At 43.0% G+C, this 23,106-nt stretch overlaps 1 protein-coding gene across 1 annotated transcript in view; it reads left to right on the top strand.

The window, feature by feature from the left end:
• The window catches only part of agxta (alanine--glyoxylate and serine--pyruvate aminotransferase a), a 251,479-nt gene extending 231,590 nt beyond the window's left edge, over window positions 1–19,889 (top strand). The window contains exons 6-11 of the mRNA XM_068041889.1: window positions 583–667; window positions 7,498–7,593; window positions 9,866–9,935; window positions 13,004–13,099; window positions 17,036–17,164; window positions 18,987–19,889. Of these exons, the coding sequence (XP_067897990.1) occupies window positions 583–667; window positions 7,498–7,593; window positions 9,866–9,935; window positions 13,004–13,099; window positions 17,036–17,164; window positions 18,987–19,094 (584 nt within the window). The 3' untranslated portion in view covers window positions 19,095–19,889. The remainder of the gene's footprint in view (window positions 1–582; window positions 668–7,497; window positions 7,594–9,865; window positions 9,936–13,003; window positions 13,100–17,035; window positions 17,165–18,986) is intronic.
• Window positions 19,890–23,106: the final 3,217 nt, after the last annotated feature.

The raw sequence follows: 23,106 nt of genomic DNA, 5'->3' as shown, positions 1-23,106 counted from the left end.
CTCTGCATTCTTTCCACTGCCTCCAAAATGTTTCTTAAACTTGATGACTACAAGTGCTGCCAATACCACCAGTAGTTGGAACAATGCAGAATGCTGCTCCAATGATTAAACAAAAGCAGCTCAGAGCCTACAGGGAAAATTCCATAATCTCACAATCCCAGTGAGGAGCTGTGCTCAAAGGAAGCGTCTTGTGGAAACAAGGCTACAAGATTGTAGACTTGATTTTCTAACCTGCAATATGGAGGGCTTTTTGTTTAACAACTTTCAAATGATTCCACAGTGACCCATTTTAAACATAGAATATCTTTTCATTGACTAGATCCACTTGTACACCCACCATTTTATCTGCATTTGCAAATACTAGTATAATGCACAATACAGGCAATAACTGGGTTGGCAAGCTTACTTAGGTGCATGATGTCCGAATTTTGACATTTCCCACATCTCGCTCCCCCACCCCCCCAAAACCCGCAAATAAATTATTTGTAACAGCCAAGCCCAATTCCAAGGGTGACAATACTTTGTTGAGTGTCTAGTCTAGTCCGCTGTGCTAGATTAATGCAACCATTTTTCTCCATTCAGGTATTGACATCCTTTATTCAGGATCCCAGAAAGTCCTCAACTGCCCTCCTGGAACAGCACCGATCTCCTTCAATGACAAAGCCTGGTATGTAACAGATTTTCCTTCCTCGCATCTACTCTGCTACTTTAGTGATCCGAAGCAAATGCAAGAAGCTGTGTCCTGCTACCCACCAATTATCCTGGACTACCGTGGTACATGCATGTGTAAACAACTGCAAACTACAGATTTGTCACCCCTTCCTGACTCTTGCTAGACCACAAGCTGCTGCCAAGAAATAATTATTTCTGCTACCTTTAACGTTCTTCTCTCTTTCCTTGTTTATTCCCTCCTGAAAGCAAACATTCATCCCAGGTGCAGTTCCACAGCTTCTTGCTTCGCTCCCTTACATCTTCATGTGTGAACCCACAATAGCAATATTTAGAAAACACCTTTCACTTAACCAAATGTCGCATGGCACTTCATAGGGGAGGAAACGACACAGAACATTAAAAGAGGATAACATGGTCAAAAAGGTAATGTTTTGAGGAGGCGTTTAAAAGCAAACAGAGAGAAGTAGCCAACTGGAGCAGCTTAGGGGCAAAGTTCCAGAAAGTAGGGCAAAGCTGCTGATGGCTGATCGTGGAGCAGATGGAGATGCAAAAGAAAACTAAAGTCCAATGACCAAAAGGTTCAAATGGAAACATGGCTACAGGGTGACCAAGACTGGGAACTGAATATTCAAGTATATTCGACATTTAGGAAGGACAGGCAAAAAGGAAAAGGAGGTGGTGTTACACTGATAATAAGGGATGGGATCAGTACATTAGTAAGGGAAGATCTCAGATCAGAAGAACAAAATGTGGAATCTGTTTGGGTGGAGCTAAGAAACAGCAAAGGGCAGCAAACATTGCTAAGAGTTGTTTATAGGCCACCAAACAGTAGTGGTAGTGTGGGGCATGGTATTAATCAGGAGATTAGAGAAGCATGTAGCATGGGTAATAGAGTAATCATGGGTGACTTCAATCTGCATATTGACTGGGTAAACCTAATGAGCATTAATGCTGTGGAGATGAGTTTCTGGAGTGTGTTAGGGATGGTTTTCTAGAGCAGTATGTTGAGGAACCGACTAGAAAACAGGTTATTTTAGTTATAGTATTATGTAATGAGAAAGGGCTAATTAATAATCTTGTTGTAAAAGAACCTTTAGGGATGAGTGACCATAATATGATAGAATTTTACATTATGTTTGTAAGTGAGGTAGTTCAATCTGTAGCCAGGGTGTTAAATTTGAACAAAGAAAATTATGAAGGTATGAGGGGCAAATTGGCTGAGGTGGACTGAGAAAATACATTAAAAGGTATGACAGTACAAGGCAATGGATAGTCTTTAAAGAATTATTTCATAGTTTACAGCAACTATACATTCCTTCAAGGCACAAAAACCCCAAAAGAAAAGGCAGTCAACCATGGCTAACCAAGGCAGTTAAAGATTGTATAAGATTAAAAGAAAAGGCCTATAAAGTTGCCAGAAATAGTGGTAAACCTGAGGATTGGGAGGAGTTTAGAATACAGCAAAGGAGGACCAAGAAACTGATAAAGCAAGGGAGAATAGAATATGAATGTAAACTAGCAAAACATAAAATTGGACTCTAAAAGCTTCTATAGATATGTAAAAAGGAAATGTTTGGCAAAGACAAATGTGGGTCCATTACAGGCAGAGTCAGGAGAATTAATAATGGAGAATAGAGAAATGGCAGAGAAGCTAAATGATTACTTTGTGTCTGTCTTCACTGAGGAAGATACATGAAATCTCCCAGAATTAGAGATCTAAGGGACTAGGGAGAATGAGGAATTGCAGGAAATTAGTATTAGTAAGAAGGTTGCTGTTGCAGCCATAGTCCTAGAGGACCACAGACATCTCTCTCCATGAGAGAGAGATAGTAGATGATGTATAGCTTGAGGGTCACCTCTCTTCAAGCTTGGGGTAAGATGAGGAGGCAGGCCTCCATAAATTACCACAGCTGGTATGGGGATTGAACCCAAGCTGTTGGCGTCTTTCTATAACACACTCTAGCCATCTAACCAACGGAGCTAACCGACACCCCCAGTAAGAAGGCTGTATCGGAAAAATTATTTACTTATTTAGAGATACAGCACTGAAACAGGCCCTTCGGCCCACCAAGTCTGTGCCGACCAAGAACCACCCATTTATACTAACCCTACAGTAATCCCATATTCCCTACCACCTACCTACACTAGGGGAAATTTACAATGGCCAATTTACCAAATCCTGCAAGTCTTTGGTGGTGGGAGGAAACTGGAGCACCCGGCGAAAACCCACGCGGTCACAGGGAGAACTTGCAAACTCCACAAAGGCAGTACCCAGAATTGAACCCAGGTCCCTGGAGCTGTGAGGCTGCAGTGCTAACCACTGCGCCACTGTGCCGCTCCAATTAATAGGGCTGAAGATTGATGCGTCCGTGGGACCTGATATTCTATATCCCAGAGTGTTGAAAGAGGTAGCTATGGCGATAGTGTATGCATTGGTAATCATCTTCCAAAATTCTATAGATTCTGGAAAAGTTCCTGCAAATTGGAAGGTAGCAAATGTCACCCCATTATTTAAGAAGGAAGGGAGAGAGAAAACAGGGAACTAGAGACCTGTTAGCCTTACATCAGTCATAGGGAAAATGCTAGAATCGATTCTAACGGATATGGTAAATGGATACTTGGATAATAATGATCTGGTTGGGCATAGTCAACATGGATTTATGAATGGGAAATCATGTTTGACAAACCTGTTGGATATTTTTGAGGATGTTACTAACAGAATTGATAAAGGGGAGTCGGTGGATGTAGTATACTTGGATTTTCAAAAGGCCTTTGATAAAGTCCCCCACATGAAGTTGGTTAGCAAAATTAAAGCACATGGGATAGGAGGTAATATACTGGCATGGATTAAGGATTGGTTAACAGGTATAAAACAGAGAGTAGGAATAAACGGGTCATTCTCGCGTTGGCAGGCTGTGATTAGTGGGGTACCGCAAGGATCGGTACTTGGGCCCCAGCTGTTCACAATATATATCAATGATTTGGATGTGGGGACCAAATGCAATATTTCCAAATTCATGGATGCCACAAAACTTGGTGGGAATGTAGGTTGTGAGGAGGATGCAAAGTGGCTTCAAGGGGATTTGGACAGACTTAGTGAGTGGGCATGAACATAGCAGATGGAATATAATGTGGAAAAATGTGAGGTTATCCACTTTGGTAGGAGGAATAGATGTGCAGAATATTTCTTAAATGGTAAAAGATCAGAAAGTGTAGATGTACAAAGGGACCTGGGTGTCCTTGTTAATAAGTCACTGAAAGCTAACATGTAGGTGCAGCAAGCAATTAAGAAGGCTAATGGTTATGCTAGCCTTTATCACAAGAGGATTTGAGTACAGGAGTAGTGAAGTCTTGCTTCAATTGTATAGAACCTTGGTTAGACCGCACCTGGAATACTGTGTGCAGTTTTGGTCCCCTTACCTTAGGAAGGATATTGTTGCCATAGACGGAGTGCAATGAAGGTTCAGCAGACTTGTTCCCGGGATGGTGGGACTGTCCAATGAAGAGAGATTGGGGAAACTGGGCCTGTATTCTCTAGAGTTTCGAAGAATGAGAGGTGATCTCATTGAAACCTACAGAATACTTAAAGGGATAGACGGGGTAGATGCACCTAAGATGTTTCCCCTGGTTGGGGAGTCTAGAACCAGGGGATACAATTTAAAAATAAGGGGGAAGCCACTTTGGACCAAGATGAGGAGAAATTTCTTTACTCAGTGAGTTGTGAATTTTTGGAATTCTCTACCCCAGAGGGCTGTGGAAGGTCAGTCATTGAGTATGTTTAAAGCAGAGATTGACAGCTTTCTAAATACCAATGACATAGGTGATATGGGGCTAGCATGGGAAAAAGGTATTGAAGTGGATGATCAGCCATGATCATATTGAATGGCGGAGCAAACTCGATGGGCTGAATGGCCTACTCCTGCTCCTATGTTCCTATGTTTCTAAACTGGAATGCAGGGCTGGGGGATGCTGCAGGTTAGGCCTTGAAGGGATTTATAAATGAAGATTAAGATGTTGAATTGAGGAATTTGGGAGCCAAAGGAAGACAACAAAGAGAGATGTGATTGATGAGCAGCACTTTGTGCAAATGGCAACATTTTGGATTAGTCGGACTTGAAGGAGGGAATTGGGGGAATAAAGCGTTCTGGTAATGCGAGTGTAAATTTCTGTCTCAGCAGTGGTGGGGAGGTAAGGGTGGAGATGGACAAAGTTGCAGAGGTAGAGGTAAATGGTCTTGATGATGGACAACATGTGGTCTCTTAAAGCTTCGCTTGGGATTGAATCAGACACAAAAGTTGCTACAACCTGAACAAGCGGCCAGCAAAGGAAATGGAATCCAATGCAGGGATATGGAGCTTTTGTCGAGAGCTAAATAGGATGGCTTTGGTCTTCCTGATGATCAGTTGGAGGGGGTTCTGGCTCATCCATTATTTGATATCAGATAAGCAGTACAGAAGTTGTGGAGTTGAGGATGATGGAGGAGAAGTAGAGCTGGGTGTCATCAGCATGCTTTTTCAAACTGACCGTCTGCATATAGATGATGTCACTAAAGGGCAACCTATAAATGAGGATGAGGAGAAGGCCAAAGCTGAAACCTCATGGCACCCTAGAAGACAGGAGAAGAAACATTGCTTGAGATGTACTGACTATTTTGGGATAGGTCGGAGTGGAACTATGCCAGGACAGTTGAGGAGAAGCAGTAGAGGAGGATAGGATAGTTAACTCTGTTGAATACCTTGTAGAGATTGAGGGTGATGTGGAGAGTGAACTAAGTCATAAAGGATGTCATTGGTGAGTTTGACCAGGCTTGTCTCAATATGTTGGCCAAGACAGAAGCCAGGCTGGAAGAACTCCATCAGGGAATTGTAGAAGCCTTGAGTTGGGTGGCAACATCATATTAAAGACCTTGAAGACAAGAGGAAGGATAGAAATGGGGCAGTGCTGGCATGCTATTCAATCATGAAGGACATCAAAAGCACACCCAACTTTGTCCTCACTCAATGCACAGACATACGCACAGATGCAAACATGCACGAATACAAATAGATCTATACATACACACACATGCATATGAACATGCCACCACACAAACATACCACCGCACCAACATATAGGCATATACTGACACTTACCAGGAATGATCACTGGATTGTATGATGAGGAACAGAAATCCAGGCTGTTTTTCTCCCCCACTCCTTAGCCCAGGAGTTGAGGCCAGTCATGGAAATCAGCAAACTCAGCGCAGACCAGGAATAGAATCTAGGATATTCCTGGTATGAATCTCAGTAACTCACTGACCCAAGTAATGAGCTATGGTAAAGGGTTGTTTGAAATTGTCTACGCAGCGACAAATTCAAGCAGGAGAAAATTTTCCAGTTGGTCCATCGAGCATTCCCAGTATTCCCTTGGTATATTGTGGTGTTGGAGGTTCCCTCCATTGGATGAGATGTTAAATTGAGGCCCCATCTGCCCTCTCAGGTGGATGTAAAATACCAAGGCATCATTATGAAGAAGAACAGGGGAGTCCTGCCCATTGTTGGGCCAAAATCTATCCTTCAATCAACATCAATAAAACAGATCATCTAGTCATTATTCCATTGCTGCTTGTGGGACCTTGCTGTGTGCAAATTGGTGCTGTGTTTCCTTCATAACGACAGTGACTTCATTTCAAAACTACTTAAAGTACTGTAAAACATATTGGGACATCCTAAGGTGAAAGGAACTAAAGAAAATGCAAGTTTTAGTTTTAGAGATACAGCACTGAAACAGGCCCTTCGGCCCACCGAGTCTGTGCCAACCATCAACCACCCATTTATACTAATCCTACACTAACCCCATATACCTACCACATCCCCACCTATCCCTATATTTCCCTACCACCTACCTATACTAGGGGCAATTTATAATGGCCAATTTACCTATCAACCTGCAAGTCTTTTTGGCTTGTGGGAGGAAACCGGAGCACCCAGAGAAAACCCACGCAGACACAGGGAGAACTTGCAAACTCCACACAGGCAGTACCCAGAATTGAACCATGGTCCCTGGAGCTGTGAGGCTGCGGTGCTAACCACTGCGCCACTGTGCCGTCCAGGTACCTCAACAAGTTCTTTCTCTTTTTAAATGGCAGAAAAGTTTACTTTGTCCAAACAAACCTAAACCTAATTAGAATGAAATCCAGAAAGTGCTACATAAATGAGAAATGATCCAATTTTCATCACTTTGGGTTTGCATTTCATTCCTCCTAATTATTCTATATTTTTTTAAATTCAGACTGTTCACATCTTAAAGGTTAAGCAGATGGTTTAAAGCAGCAGGAATCAGAGGGATCAGTGACAACTCAGTGCCATAGCTGATTACCCAGCGGTATCCTTGTCCATCACTGTGTGCAGGCCCTTCCAAGTGTTTTGAGTCCCTGTTTGACTGTGTTTCAATAAAACAGTTGGGTTCATATCATCATTTAATAATCTCCCACAACAATTCAGTGTTCCCAATAAATAACATGAATCCAACTGTTTACTGAATCCCTAGTCAGAGTTTGCATAAGATGGCAAGGAGTGCATGGGAACATTCCAGATTGCTTCCACACAATGTTAATGCTTTTTCTTCCTTCTTTGATCAATCAACCTCCACTCCCCACCCGATCTGTATAAGACACATATCAAGGGCTCAGCACCTCTGGGTCTTTAATATGTACAGCAGACTGCACGTGATTCCAATCACCAGGTCAACAAAGCTCATAGAACATAAAACTACAGCTTTTTACAAATATTTTACATCAGTTTCTAAAAGTCCATTTTCAAATGTGGAGTATGTGTTTTTTTACAGCGAGAAAATATTTAATCGGAAGAAGAAGCCTACTTCGCTGTACCTCGACATGAGTTGGCTCTCAAACTTCTGGGGCTGTGATGGGAACCCAAGAAAGTAAGATAGAGTCTGATTCTTTCATTGTAGAAAATATTCAAGAGAGTCAGGGAGTGTCTGGGTAGGAGAGGAAAGGAGTGATTAGCTGGGAGAGGAAAGGAGAGGGCGGGTAGGAGGGGGAAGGAGCGGGTGGGAGGTGGAAGAAGTTGGTGAGTGAGAGGGGAAAGGAGTTGGTGGGTGGGAGAGGGAAGGAGCAGTTGGATGGAAGGGTGAAGGAGTGTTGGGTGGGATGGGGAAGGAGTGTTTGGGTGGGATTGGGAAGGAGCAGTTGAGTGGGAGGGGGAAAGAGTGGGTGGGAGGGGGTAGGAGCAGATGGGAGAGGGAAGGAGCGGTTGGGTGGGAGAGGGAAGCAGCGGTTGGGTGGAAGGGGCAAGAAGTGTTGGATGGGATGGGGAAGGAGTGTTTGGGTGGGATCGGGAAGGAGCAGTTGGGTGGGAGGATAACGGAGCAGTTGGGTGGAAGGGCAAAGAGTGTTGGTTGGGATGGGGACGGAGTGTTTGGGTGGGATCGGGAAGGGGCAGTTGGGTGGGAGGGGGAAGCAGCAGTTTGGTGGGAGGGCGAAGGAACCGTTGGGTAGGAGAGGGAAGGATTACCTGAGTGTCACTCACTCAGGGGCCTCAGTAATGCACTGGTTTTTGTTTCTTGAACATGTACTTTGTAATGCCAAATGTAATCCTAACTTAGTAAATATTAATACTATGAATTTCAAATTAATTTTTAAACTGATTTTACAAAGGCACCTTAAAGTATCATGTCTGATCTAAACATATCCTCAGTCCAGAGAGTGTGTGACTGAGGCATTCCAGCTCCATTTACCTTTCTAGAGCTTCCGTTATTGTGAAAGTTTGGGTCTTTACATCTTTCTTCAGACAGAAGTGCAACTGATGGACAAAGATCACCAAAACCAATTGGGAAAATGCTTTCAATGAATTTTTCTGGAAAGAGCAGATTTCATGGGTGGGATTTCAATTCCTGGGTAGGAAACCCGAATTCATGATGACTTCCGGGTTCCAACCCCGTGCCGACATGGAAATGTGCTGGCGCTGCAATTCTGTTATGCAATGTGCTTACTTGGCCAGGAGTTGCGTTTGCCGTCCAATTACTGGCAGCAGCTGCGGGAAAGAGCCGGGGCCAAGTCAGAAGGGGACTTGATTTAAAGGGCGAGCGGCAACCTTTGAGGCTGCTGATTGTCCACAAAATGGAAGCATAACTTGAGCAGAGCGCAGTGGGCAGGGAGGACACCCATGCTACAAGTAGGCAGTAGGTCCACATACTTCCCCAAAGGGAGAAGACACACTTACATCTTGGGTGCAGATCTAGTCAGTTCTAACAGTAACAAAAGCTTCCAGTTATACAGCATCTTTAATGTAGTGAAACCTCCTAAACAGAGGCGTGAGGAAAAATAAATACTAAGCAAAGGAGAGATAAGGAAGGATGCACATAAAAAGGGCCTGCACTTTAAATGTTAGCTTATCCTTTCTTTTTCCAGATGCTAATAGATTGGCCAGTGTGTTACCAGAATGTTCTGTTTTTATTTCAGTCTGTATTGAATCATATCTTTTAGTTTAGAGATACAGCACTGAAACAGGCCCTTCGGCCCACTGAGTCTGTGCCGACCATCAACCACCCACTTATACTAATCCTACCCTAATTCCATATTCCTACCACATCCCCACCTGTCCCTATATTTCCCTACCACCTACCTATACTAGGGGCAATTTATAATGGTCAATTAACCTATCACCCTGCAAGTCTTTGGCATGTGGGAGGAAACCAGAGCACCCGGAGGAAACCCAGTGTACCTTGGCAATTTGCTGTTGCTAACAACTCTGCATCGTTTCTACTGCCAACACTGAGTGCCATCTCACAGTCTTCTCTCCTCAATGCTGCATTTTGCCTCTGTCCCGCTGTTACAGATCACTCTCTGCTATGACATGGTTTCCTCCTCCATGTTCTGATTCTGACCGCGTGTCGAACCTGTCCCATGATCTGTTCCCTGAACAAGCTGACAACAAGCACATTAATGGCCTTGAGTGACCATTTAAGACGTTTCGGCGGGTTGCCTCTTCTGCCTCCCATCAGCGCATTCCGAAATCTTAGCATGATGGTCTTTCGTTGGGAAACTGGCATGTCGACACGGGGGGCAGGTTTAATTCACCACCCGCCCCCAAACCCGTCCTCTTCAACAATCCAAAATCCCGCCCTATGGGCCCAAATGGACATTGAGAATCATGAACTCCACTGAATTTCAATAATGTTGCTCTTTTTACAGATACCATCATACAAGCCCCATCACCTGCCTTTTTGCATTGAGAGAGGCACTTGCAATTCTTGCAGAAGAAGTGAGTATTGTTTAGTTTCGCAATGTCATTTTAATGGAATGGATAGCTTTTCCATACTTTTCAGCCAGTGCAAGAAAGAAGCAGTCCCAAATCAGCATGAACATACATACGAACATACGAATTAGAAGCAAAAGTTGGCCATTCGGCCCCTTGGGCCTGCTCCACCATTTAATAAGATCATGGCTGATCTGTTTGTGTTTCGAATTCCACACTCCCATCTACCCCCGATAACCTTTGATTCCCTTTCCCAACAAGAATCTATCTACCTCCGCCTTAAAAATATTCAAGGACCCCGCCTCCACCAGCTTCTGAGGCAGAGTTCCAAAGTCGCACAACCCTCTGACAGAAAACATTTCTCCTAAAAGGGCGACCCCTAATTTTAAAACAGTACCCCCTAGTTCTGGACTCACCCACAAGAGGAAACATTCTCTCCACATCCACCTTGTCAAGACCATTCAAGATCTTATATACTTCAATCAAGTCTCCCCTCACTCTTCTAAACTTCAGTGAAAACAAGCCCAGTCTGTTCAATTTTTCCTGATAAGACAACCTGCTTGTTCCAGGTATCAATCTAGTAAACCTCCTCTGAACCCACTCCAACACAATTACATCCTTCCTTAAATAAGGAGACCAAAACTGCACACAGTATTCAAGATGTGGTTTCACCAATGCCCTGTATAACTGAAGCATAACATCCTTACTTTTATTTTCAATTCCTCTTGTAATAAAGGATAGCATTCCATTAGCCTTCTTTATTACTATCTGTACCTGCATACTCAAGCACTAGAACACCTAGATCCCTCTGCACCTCGGAATTCTGCAGTCGTTCTCCATTTAAGTAATACTCTGCTTTTTTATTCTTCCTGCCAAAGTGAACAAGTTCACATTTTCCCACATTATACTCCATCTGCCAGATTTTTGCCCATTCACTCAACCTATCTATATCAGTCTGCAGCCTCCTTATGTTCTCTTCACAACATACTTTCCCACCTACCTTTGTGTCATCTGCAAACTTAGCTACCATGCCATCGCTCCCCTCATTTAAGTAATTGATATAAATTGTAAAAAGTTGAGGCCCCAGCATAGACCCCTGCGGGACTCCACTTGTTACATTCTGTCAATCAGAAAAGGACCCATTTATGCATACTCTCTGTTTTCTGCCAGCCAGCCAATCTTCTTTCCATGCCAATATGTTACTCCCTACACCATGAGCTCCTACTTTGCGCAATAACCTTTTATGTGGCACCTTGTCAAAAGCCTTCTGGAAATCCAAGTACAGTACCTCAACGGGCTCCCCTTTATCCACAGCGCATGTTACTCCTTCAAAGAACGACTTAGATTCCAAGGATAATAACCCATCAAGCAATTAGTAGGTTACTTACCAAACCTCTCCCCCAGGGCAGTATCTAACTGGCTACATCCCTCTCCTAGGAAAGTATCAAACAGACTTTCCCCTCCCTTTGGACAGTATGTAACAGACTACACTCCTCCCTCAGGACTGTATCTAACAAACAGCACCCCTGTCCCGAGGACAGTATCACGCTGACTGCAATATCACCCACCACCACCATCTCCACCCCGCTCCCTCAGGGCAGTATCTAACAGACTGCACCCCTCTCTCAGGACAATATCTAACTGACTGCACCCCTCCTTCAGCACAGGATCTAACTTCCATAATTATGCTCTTCCGTTTTCTCCCCATTTGTCTTAAAGGCATTGACTTCTTCTGGTTTACAGGGCAGGGGCTGTGGAAACGCTCTGCATCATCCAGCTGGTCATTCTTCATACCTGACCCTAAATGTCACACTGTTGAACTCCAGGGGCATCCCAGCCAAGACTGATACTGTTCTCATTCAATATTCATGCCTATAGACTTGCCAGTGGTTCTATCACAGCAGCAGCAACGGGAACCCTGTTTGATTTTTCCCTGCCCAGTCTAAAGGCGCTGAGGTTGATGATAGTTAGACCCTACAAGTTGAGATCAGCACCAAACTGAGGGGTTTATTGGTTTGTGTGATTTGCTTCCTGCACCATAACATAACAAAGATGCAGTGCACTGGGAGACAGCCTCTGTTGCCAAGACAAAGGTGAGAACATCTTTCCCACACGGCACAATGGGAACAGGGAGTGGTCAGGCTTTAAAATGGAACATTTCGCTATTTCCCAGGGAACTCATTCACCGTCCCATTCCCACTCAAGTCCCGCTGGCCACCATTTTAGGGCTGAGGTTTCTGCTGGAACGTGCTAGGAAATCTTATAAATTTAAACAAATCACAGTGCGAGATTGTATTTTAGCTCAAGCCTCAGCAGGACAGTCAACGCGGCTTTTTCTCCAGGTCAGAAGCTATCAGGCGGACAAAGAGGCCCTCCAAAGTGAGTAAATATCTTTCCTTTGTAGGGTCCAGGATGAGCAGGAGTCCAACAAGGAAAGTCAGGGACTCCCCTGCCCTGGTTTGCCTCGCCATTCTCTCCTGAGAAAGCCTCCTGAAATCCTTCCAGGAACTTGTTTTCCCACTGCCGATTTTTTGTTTGGTGCCAGCCAGCGGCTTCTGGGCATTTATACCCCCACACCTGCCTGCTGATCAGGTGCCACTTTCCACCCGTTTCAAGTGGATTGCAAACCTGCAGCATGCAGTTGAGCTCTCGGAGCTAAAATACTCAGGCCTGAAATCTGGGCCGACAAGTCCATTTTGTACTCGCCCCAATCCTGCCCACCTGAAACTCGCTGGGAGTTAAAACCAGCCCCATAGTTTCTACACATACTGTAAAATTGTTGAATGACTGTCAGATCAGTGATTTGAGTTTCCTGAAAAATAGAGCAGGTGTAAAGAATCAGTGGCCATGATCTTAGATTACTTTAACACCAGAACAACCACATCTGTTTCATGTTCACCTGCTTCCTAACTGCTGCCTGTTAAACTGCCTCCTGCCAGGTACATGGAGTCTTGCCCCTTTACCCTGAGTGTTGCCTGTAGATGGTTGTGTCTTTTAAAAAGTGGTGGGTGTGGAGAATTATTCTTGTTTTGCAGCTTGACATTTTGTATTGTGTTAACGCCATCTGTCTGCAGGGCCTAGAAAAAAACTGGAAGCTTCACCAGGAGAATGCTGAGTACTTACACAAAGGGATACAGGATTTGGGTTTAAAACTCTATGTAAAGGACAAGGTAAGGAATAGCATTGAAGTGTGAAAGCATATTTTTTAAAATCTGCAACATTAATGTTCTTCTGAGGGAATGAAACTCAACTCTGTCAAATTAATTTTTCGGATCCAAAGCAGTCAGTCAGCAGTAATTATCATCTACAATGCCATTAAAAACTCAGTTCTTCCTGACTAAAGAGGCCCTAACTTTTTAACCGTTTTTAAGAACAAGAATAGTGGGTAATTAAACTCAGTTCACACCATGATAGTATCTCTGTGCAGGTGCCAGACCACAGTAAAACCTTATGTATTATTCATTGTTGGAATTGTGCTGTGTGTTCAAGCACTAGTGCCCTCACTAGCATAAGGTAGGATCACACACTATAAAGGAAGCATGCGTGGTAACATTCTTGGGTGCATGCCGTGAGTTGAGGGGGTTGGTAAAGGAGTAAATGCTGTCAAGAGATAATGCAGATGAGGTAATGCAGTTGTCCGGTGGTTGGTTTGGAGAGGAAGGGTGTGCCCGGGTGGGAGGGGGAAGGAGCGGTTGGGTGAGAAAGAGAAGGAATGTCTGAGTTTCACTGGAAAAGCAGCATTCTTTGAAGTACTTAAATGCTGGCAAGTCCTTTGAATTGGGTGCAGCTGAATGGAATTCACATTAACAATCAAAATTCTCCCTCATACGCCGTGTAGTTCACATGGAATTAGACCAAGCACTGTCACAGTGGTCAAGTCCCGTGATCATTATCCAAGTGGCTTGGTTACTTGAAGCTTAACTATCATTGTATTAGTCTGAAGGTCTATTTCATGTTTTCCCTAAGTCCTCTTTTGTTGAATGAAGTATAGTTCCTTGAGCCTTCATAAATGACTTAGTCTTGCCCAACATTGTCAGAACACCAATAGCAGTGTGTGTAGTAATGATGCTGATAATATTTATGGACTCCCTGTAAACATTATTCCTCACTGCTATTTGGGAGAACTGGAGAACAGGATGCTATTTGGACCTACAAATGCCAGATTGCAGCATGAAGAAAAGAAAGTTGTGTACTTTGTTGTGAGGTTGATGATGTATTAAGCCTTCCCTGTCTGTCTGTTCATGGCCTTGAGGTATGAGAGGCAGTAACTCATGGTCACTGTGAAGGTTTAAGCTTCTTTGATTTTGGAATAGACCAAGGCTGCCAATTCCCTTATTGTTCAGTTGGCAATCATTCAGTTTCCAATTGGACAATCTGCTTATAGGAGTGGGCACATGGTAATTTTCACTGCTGATTTTAAAAGTACCATCGTGAACAAGTGAACCAGTTTTACGTCTTCACCAGCAGACTTTTTAAATGCTTGGCCACCATCTGTTTTTGGACTGGGAAAAAGATGGTCAGCATTTTTCCTGTAGCATGCTTATAATCACACAGGTTTTAAAACTGCAGTCATCATTGAATTTCTGCATTTGTTCACTTTCTAACAAGGCATTTCTGTTGCTATATGCTCATAAAGATGTTACCCTTTGTGTAAATTACACTGTCTTTAAGAAGTTTGGAAAGAGAATCCTGGGGGAGGCGGAGGTGGGGGGGGGAATGTCCCCAGAACAGTGACATTTACAGTGTGTCCTCGGGAGTGGGTCAGCATTTGCAGTGGGTGCCCAGAAGCATGTCAGTATTTGCATGGGGTCTCCATGAGTATGTTTTTCTTGCTGCACCCCAGCATCCTGTGTCAGCTGTATCCCGGACCATCATCCATTGAACTAGGGTTGGTGGAGCATGCAGTCAGCAGTAGGACACTTCTGCTAGGCCAATCAATACGCAACAAAATCTCAGCATGTGATCCCATCAATCGTACGATTCATATTTAAGAAGTTATCTTCATTCCAATAAAGTTATATATCTAAAATAGCTGCATTATAAAAATGAAATGTAATTATAATTGTCTGGGTCCACGTTACTAATCCTTGTCCCTGATTAAGGTATTACCTTGAACCTATGTTATGAATAGGGTGAAGATTACATATAATTTTTCTATTGTATAAACATTTAACTCACTTGAGGGCAGAAAAGTGGGACGTGGAACTCAATCCAGTGAGTGCATTTGGGGAAGACAAACAAGGCAAGGGAGTACACAATAAATGGTTGGATACTGAGAAGTGTAGAGGAGCAGAGGGACCTTGAAGTGTATATCCACAGATCTCTGAAGGTAGTCGGTCAAGTAGATAAGATGGTTCAGAGTTATATGGGATACTTTCCTTTATTAATTGAGCCATATAACATGAGAGCAGGGAGATTATGCTCGAACTGCAGAAAACACTAGTTAGGCGACAGCTGGAGTACTGCAGACAGCTCTTATCACCACATTACAGGAAGGATGTGATCACAGTAGAGAGGGTACAGAGGAGATTTACGAGGATGTCACAGGAATAGAGAACTTCAACTATGAAGTAAGATTGGATAGGTTGGGGTTGTTTTTTTTTGAATAGAGGAGGCTGAGGGGAGGTTTAATTCAGATGTATAAAATTAAGAGGGGCCTGGATAGATTGGATAGGAAGGACCTATTCCCCTTAGCTGAGAGGTCAGTAATCAGGGTGCATAGATTTAAAGTAATTAGCAGAAGGATTAGAGGGAAGTTGAGAAATAGTTTTTTCACCCAGAGAGTAATGGAAGTCTGGAACTCACTGCCAGAAAGGGTGGTAGAGGCAGAAACCCTCATTGCATTTAAAAATTACTCGGATATGCACTTGAAGTGCCGTAACCTACAAGGCTATGGACCAAGAGCTGGAAAGTTGGATTCGGCTGGATAGCTCTTTTTCACCTGGCACAGACACGATGGGTTCAATAGCCTCCTTCTGTGCCCTTAATTTTTTGCTTCATATGAACTTTCATGTGAACTTTATCTCTCCACTATTTTATTTTAAATCATTTAACACCTCTAGTAAAATATCATAGGAGTAGGTCATTCAGCTCCTTGAGTCTGTTCTACCATTCAATTAAATCATGGCTGCTCCATTTGCCCGCCTTTCATCCATGTCCCTAATCCATATCCCTTGATACCCTTATCTAATAAAAATCCATCGGTTGTAATCTTGAAATTTTCAATTAACCCAGCATCCACACCCTTTTGAGGAAGAGATATCCAAATTTCCACTATCCTCTGTGTGAAAAAGTGCTTCCTGATTTCAATCCTTAATGGCTTAGCTCTAATTTTAAGATTGTGCCCCCTACAAGACTCTATACAAGTGAAGCATCAATTCCTCACGTTTGCATTCCAGTCACATTGAGATAAATGTCAACATTACGTGGAATTTTACAGCACAGAAACAGGCCATTTGGATCAACAGGTCTATGCCAGTGTTTATGCCTCCTCCCTCCCTATTTCATCTAACCTGATCAACATATCCTTCTGTTCCTTTCTCCCTCATCCACATATCTGGCTTCCCCTTAAATACATCTATGCCTTTTGCCTCAACCACTACATTTGGTGATTTAACCTTTTTGATTACTTTTTGTACCTGTGCACTGACCTTCAGTAATTTTTGAACCTAGAGACCCAAATACCTTTGTTCCTCCACAGTTCCTAGTCTTTCACCATTAAGATTCTGATTTGTGTTTCTTCAAACCAAAGTGGATGGCCTCCCACTTCATCTGCCCACTCACTTTATCTGTCTATGTCCCTATTTAACTCCTTAATTGCATCTACACAAGTTACTATGGCAACTAATGTCACGTCATTTGTAAGCTTGAATGTACAACTATATGTACATACAATATGTGGCAAAAGACTGAGATCGTTATGACACTATTTATGGGAATGGGGATGAAGAACAAAACTTATGAACTAAATCTCATCTTGTGCTATATAGCATGGATGAACTGACAGCCCTGCCTGTCTGGTCCTGAAGAAAAACATTGCATTAAAGTAAATGGAGAGTGACAACCAAGGAGGAAAAACATTAAAATATTTTGCTTTCACTCTTCAGGCCATAAGACTCCCCACAGTTACAACAATTGCAGTACCAGAAGGCTATGAGTGGAAAGACATCACTGACTTCATCATGAAGAACTATCAGATTGAGATCACTGGGGGGCTAGGGCCTACAATTGGCAAGGTAGGTGAAGTCAGATGGAGTTGGGGGTGGACCCACAGGGGAAGGTCACCTGTTGCATTGAATGATGATGTGTGCCAATGTAGTGTTAAAAGTTGTTTGAAGCCAAGGAAACAACTGCTCCTTTCAGAGCAAATTCACTTGGTGAAAAAACGTAAAATTGTCTAACTCAACATTAATGTTAGTGTTATCACTTTATCTGTACCTATACATTTTGCAGGAACAATTTCACAACAGGGAACTGGTTGTCTACACATGCAGCTGAAGGACCTTAGCTGTCGTAAATTACGTATTAATATACATGGAAGGGCATTAGATCTTCATTAGCTAGATGCATGGAGCAAAGCCAAGGCTCTGGGGAGAGAGATGGTTTGTGATGTTCTGTCTTAAAGGGTTACAGTCCTCATGAAAGATTGGTGAACCTTTTATATTTGTTTACAAACACTCACCTGCATTACTTGCATTCATTCTGCCCAAACAAAAAGAATTGTCTAATGTCAGCATATTGCTTAAACCATACTCTTCACCTGGGATCCCTCATGTGGCAAGGTTCTAATCTTGGCTGGTTAGCTGTGGGGAAATGACTGTGCATACCTGACATGGAGTTCAATTCAGCAGTCCTGCAGGCAGTCAGTTACAAGCAACATTCGCAGATGACTACCAGAAACTCTCTGCAGGAGGACCAACAGAGAAAAAAATGCTTCAAAAATATTAAGTTTGCACAGGATGTGGTTATTTGGTTCTATTTTTTAGGCCAAGTAGTTGTAGGAATGGGTATTACAGTTAACCCTTGTGTGATTACCTATAGGGCAAATTTCTTGCTCCTGTGCTTTCTAGTAGGGTGCCACAGTGACACAGATGTTAACATTCAACTGTTAGTCAATCTCCTTCCTTCTATGGTTCACAATGACATGTTTTAAGTAAGCTGAAAACTTGATGATGAAATATATGGAACAGACATTATTGCCAGCCAATACCGGTGATCAGCCTAACGAGACACGGAGAGCGGCTTTCGATTTCTAGTTCTATCTTTCGAACCCTCCAAAGAGCTATTGAAAATGATGCTCCTTTATTCACCATATTTTGCCAACATTAAATGTACCGATGCTACAGATAAGACCTCATCATGTACTGATTTGTGAATCCCTTGGAAACAGTCTATTCGTGTAAACGGGGTAGTTGCTTGCTCCAAAGCTACCTCCCTCAAATAAGACTTCTTAACTTTTTCTCAAATTCTTTGAAGCATAGGCTTTATTAACTGTTATCTTGCTATAGTTAATGCATTCCTCGACCTATGTTTAGTACACTAGCCACTAAAGTTATGCTTTAATCACCCATGGTTGACGTCATTACTGTTACTTAATTTCTTGCACCAGCACTTATATATAACATTGAGACACTAAAAGCAGAATACAATTCATGCTTTCTCCTGTTTATATTGGGAAGTCTGTTGTTCCAAGGTACAAGGAAGTTAAATTATTAACCTTTAACTTCACAAGATGTCCAACATACAACTCTTCCGCAGGTCAGGTAGCATCTGTGAAGAGAGAAACTGAGTTAACGTTTCAGGTCGATGACCGATGAAAGGCTTTTCAGCATTTTCTATTTTTATTTCAGATTTACAGCATCTGCAGTATTTTGCTTTTATACAATTATTCAGGATGTCCAACAGCAGGTTGAAGATATGACTGTAGCACTCTTTCATAAACGCTGTGTGTCCTCCAAGTGCAACCCCCACATCTCTGCTTGGAGCATGGGATTGATGGATTTACACTAATATTTCTAAGACATCCACGACTAACCAGATCTATTTCCTGGTCTGTAGGTTTTGCGGATTGGATTAATGGGCATCAACAGTACAAAAGCCAATGCAGATCTTGTGCTCCGAGCTCTGAAGGATGCCCTTGAGCACTGCAAGAAAAGCAAGCACTGAGCGAAGGCTGGAGGACTGAAGATCTAACAACCAGATGAATGAACAGAAAACCAATCCTTGAATTACAAGCATTGCATTATTTTAGTCCTTGCTATAATAAAACAGAACCCACTTCCAACTGTACCAAACCCTAGCAATTACCATACAGGACCCAAAAGGCCAGTCATTTGGTTTACTCCACAGTATCTATCACCACATAGAATCCCAAACGATTCTCTCGGCATATAGAATCCCAAATAATTCTATCAGCCATTAGCAAAGAATTAAATTAAATGCAATCTTTTCCAAATTTGTGACATAATTTTTTGGGGACGGAAGGCTAGTATGTTCCTCAAACTAAGATAAGCCATTAATCTTGATTAACTTACACACAGAAGAACTTAATCACCTTTTATATTTACTTCAGATTTAGCACAGTCCCCTGATAGGTTTGAGTGTCAGAAGAAGAGGGGGTGTGAATGGATCTGGGTTGGGGGTCATGGATAATTACCACTATTACACAGTATTATTATTGTGTAATAAATTACAAAAGGGAATTGCCTCCAAAATCCTACCCCACCAGACAGGCCTATGAAGTCACTGCAGTTATGTGACTGAAAAAGGAGGGGAACCTGATGGTAGGGACTCTGCTTTTTGGATACTCTGATACATCGAAGTACTGTGAAGATGGTAGTCAGTGTATCAAATACAACTGTTATGCATTGTATCGATCCGATATATTCAGTTACAAGAACAGAGTGAAGTTGAACAGACCATAGTTAGGTATTTACTGAATAAACACTAATTTCAGTGCTATTCTTACTTGAATTCAATTTTTTAAATTGGTATTTAAAACCTCACAAACACACCAGTGTTGACACAGCATCAGTTACACATTCAAATATGTTATATAATCAGAACCATAAAGTGCTCCCTTGTTTCCTCATTAATCCTCCAATGTTAGAGATATCTAAACTAGGCTGATACACCAGGGCAGCAGTGAGGGAGTGCTGCAGTGTGAAATGTCACACATAGAGTCATTACAGCATTGAAGAAAGCCATTCAGCCCATCAAGCCAATGCTAGCTCTCTGTGGAGGAATACAGTCAGTCCTATCCCACTGCTCTTTCCCCTTAGCCCTGCAGGTTTGTTTCCCTCAAGTGCCCATTCAATTTCCTTTTGAAATTATTAATCATCTCCGCTTCCTCCACCCTCGTAGGCAGCAAGTTCCAGGTCATTACCACTCGCTGTTTAAAAAAGTTCTTCCTCACATCCGTCCTGCATCTCTTGCCCAAAACCTTAAATCTGTGTCCCTTAGTCCTTGTACCAGCACTGCTTTTGTACTCAATGTCTCTATTTATGAAGCCTAAGATCCCATATGCTTTGCTAACTACTCTCTCAATATGTCCGGCCACATTCAAAGATCTGTGGACATTAACCCCGAGGTCCCTCCATCCCTGCACACGCTTTAGAACTGTGCCATTAAATCTATATTGCCTCACCCTATCCCTTCTGCCAAAATGGATCACCTTGCACTTCTCTGTATTAAATTCTATCTTCCACTGGTCTGCCCATTCTACCTGCCTATCTATGTCCTGTTGCAGTCGATTTGTATCATCCTCACTGTTTACCACCCCTCCAAATTTGATAGTATCAGAAAATTTTGAAATTTTAGTCTGTAATCCAATATCCAAGTCATTTATACAATTCAAAATAAAGCAGTGGTCCTCGCACTGACCCTTGGGGAGCACCACTGTCTACCACTGCCTTCATCAACCTTCTCTGTTACTTCGTCAAAAAATTCAATTAGGTTAGTCAAGCATGATCTGTCTTTTACAAATCTGTGCTGGCACTCCTTGATCAACTCAAATCTCTCCAAGTGTCTGTTGATTTTTTTCCCTGATTATTGTTTCTAAAACCTTACCCACCACTGATGTTAGACTGACCAGCCTGTAGTTACTTACTAGGAATGTCCTTATACCCTTTCTTGAATAAGGGTATCACATTTGCCACTCTCTAACCCTCTGGCACCACACCCATATCTAGGGAAGATTGGAGGATTTTGGCAAGCCTTTCTGCTATCTCACTCCCACTTCCTTGAGTAACCTGGGATTCAAGCCATCCGGACCAAGTCCGGACCATCCGGATCCACTCTGAGCATAGCCTGCCTATCAATTTTCACCGCATCCATTACCTTTACCATCTCCACTTCTGCCAATATTTTAGCAGCATCCTCTTCCTTAGTAAACACAGATACAGAGTACTCATTAAGTGTTCACACCTTGTCCTGCGCCTCTCAGCATATATCGTCTTCTTTGTCCCTAATAGGCCGCCCTGCCTCTTACTACTCACTGAACATTTACATGCCAGTAGAAGATTTTTGGGTTCCCTTTTATGTTAACTGTTCTGTTCTCATATTCTCTCTTTGCCAGTCTTATTTTCCTCTTCACTTCCCCTTTCAACCTATTGTTTGGCCTGGTTCTCGCTTAAAGAATTCATCTGACATACATCATATACTCTTTTTTTGTTTCATCATAATCTCTATCTCCCTCATCATCCAAGGCACCCTAAATTCGGTTCCCCTACCTTTTCCCCTTGTTGGAATGTACCTAGTCTCCTCCTTAAAGATCATCCATTGTTCCATTACCATTTTTCCTGTCAATCTTTGGTTCCATTTTACCTTGCCTAGATCCTTTCCCATCCCATTGAAGTTAGCCCTCTTCCAATTTAGAAGTTCCACTTTAGATCGTTCCTTGCTCTTTTCTATTACTAATCTAAACCTTACAATACAATGTTCACTCTTACCCACGTGTTCCCCCATAGAAACTTGTTCAGCTCATTTCCCAGCACCAGATTCAGCAAGTTGGACTGAGAATATTTTGTCAAGGACCTTCTCCTGAACACATTTCAGAAATTCCTCCTGCTCTATGCCCATTACTCTAACATTGGGCTGGATTTTATAATCTCGACGGTGAGATGAAAAAATGGCGACTTGCTCAGGCGAGCCGCACACTAGACAGCCGCCGCAATCTTCCATGTGGCGGCTCATTTGCATCCCCGGGGCGGGCGGCCCTCGCCGATCACATGGAGAGGGCGGGCTGTCTGTCCCCGGCAATGTGCGCAGGAGCTGATGCCATTATCTAAAGGACTATCAGCCCTGTAGGCTAATTTAAATATTTAAAGGTAACTTGAATTAAAATAAATAAATACATCACTTTTGCCCCTCTCCCACTCCCCCAATAACAATTACATTAATTATTTGCCCTTCCCGCGCCCCCCAAAACACCTTTACCATCTGACCTTCCCCACACAAACTGCACAAACTACAACCCTTCCCTCCATCCCCTACACTTATGACGTTAATTTGACCCCGTTCCCGTTCCCCACCCCCCACTGCACTGATAAACCTACCTTCCCCAACTCCCCACCAGTGTTGGGGCTCGTTTTTCCCGGGATGGGGATCTGAAGGTGTGGGAGTGCCTGTCGCCGGGCTAAAGATTGCAGCAGGACATCAGGAGACAACATGAGCTTAATTAAATCAAATCATTTTAATGTATTTAAATATTCAAATTGGGGTCCCGTCGCTGAGCGTTGGGGAGGCTGCCACGAGGCCTCGCTGCTGCCGGGAATATGGGGCCGAGCCCTCCCGCTGTCGGGGTGCGTGGCTGCCCTCTCCCGGAGGCATTCTCCGGATCCTCCCCAGCACAAAACCCAACATCGGGGGTTGGTGAAATCGAGCCCATATTCTCAATCAATATTTAGGTAATTAAAGTCCCCCAATACTACCACTCCATAGTTCTTGCACATCTCTGTAATTTCCCTGCAGATTTGCTCCTCAAACTCTCTCACCATTTGGAGGCCTATATAATACACCCAGTAGCGTGATCACCCCCTTTTTATTTATCAACTCTAACCAAATGAATTCAGTCCTTGGCCCCCTCAAGGACATCCTCTCTTTCCAACACCACAATGTCTTCCCTGAACAGTACTGCCACCTCACCTCCCTTTTTCCCTTCCCTATGTTTTCTGAACAC

This window comes from Heterodontus francisci, chromosome 11, assembly GCF_036365525.1.
Source record: "Heterodontus francisci isolate sHetFra1 chromosome 11, sHetFra1.hap1, whole genome shotgun sequence".
NCBI lineage: Eukaryota > Metazoa > Chordata > Chondrichthyes > Heterodontiformes > Heterodontidae > Heterodontus > Heterodontus francisci.
Note: the sequence above shows the minus strand (reverse complement) of the source record. Positions and strands in the feature narration are given on the sequence as shown.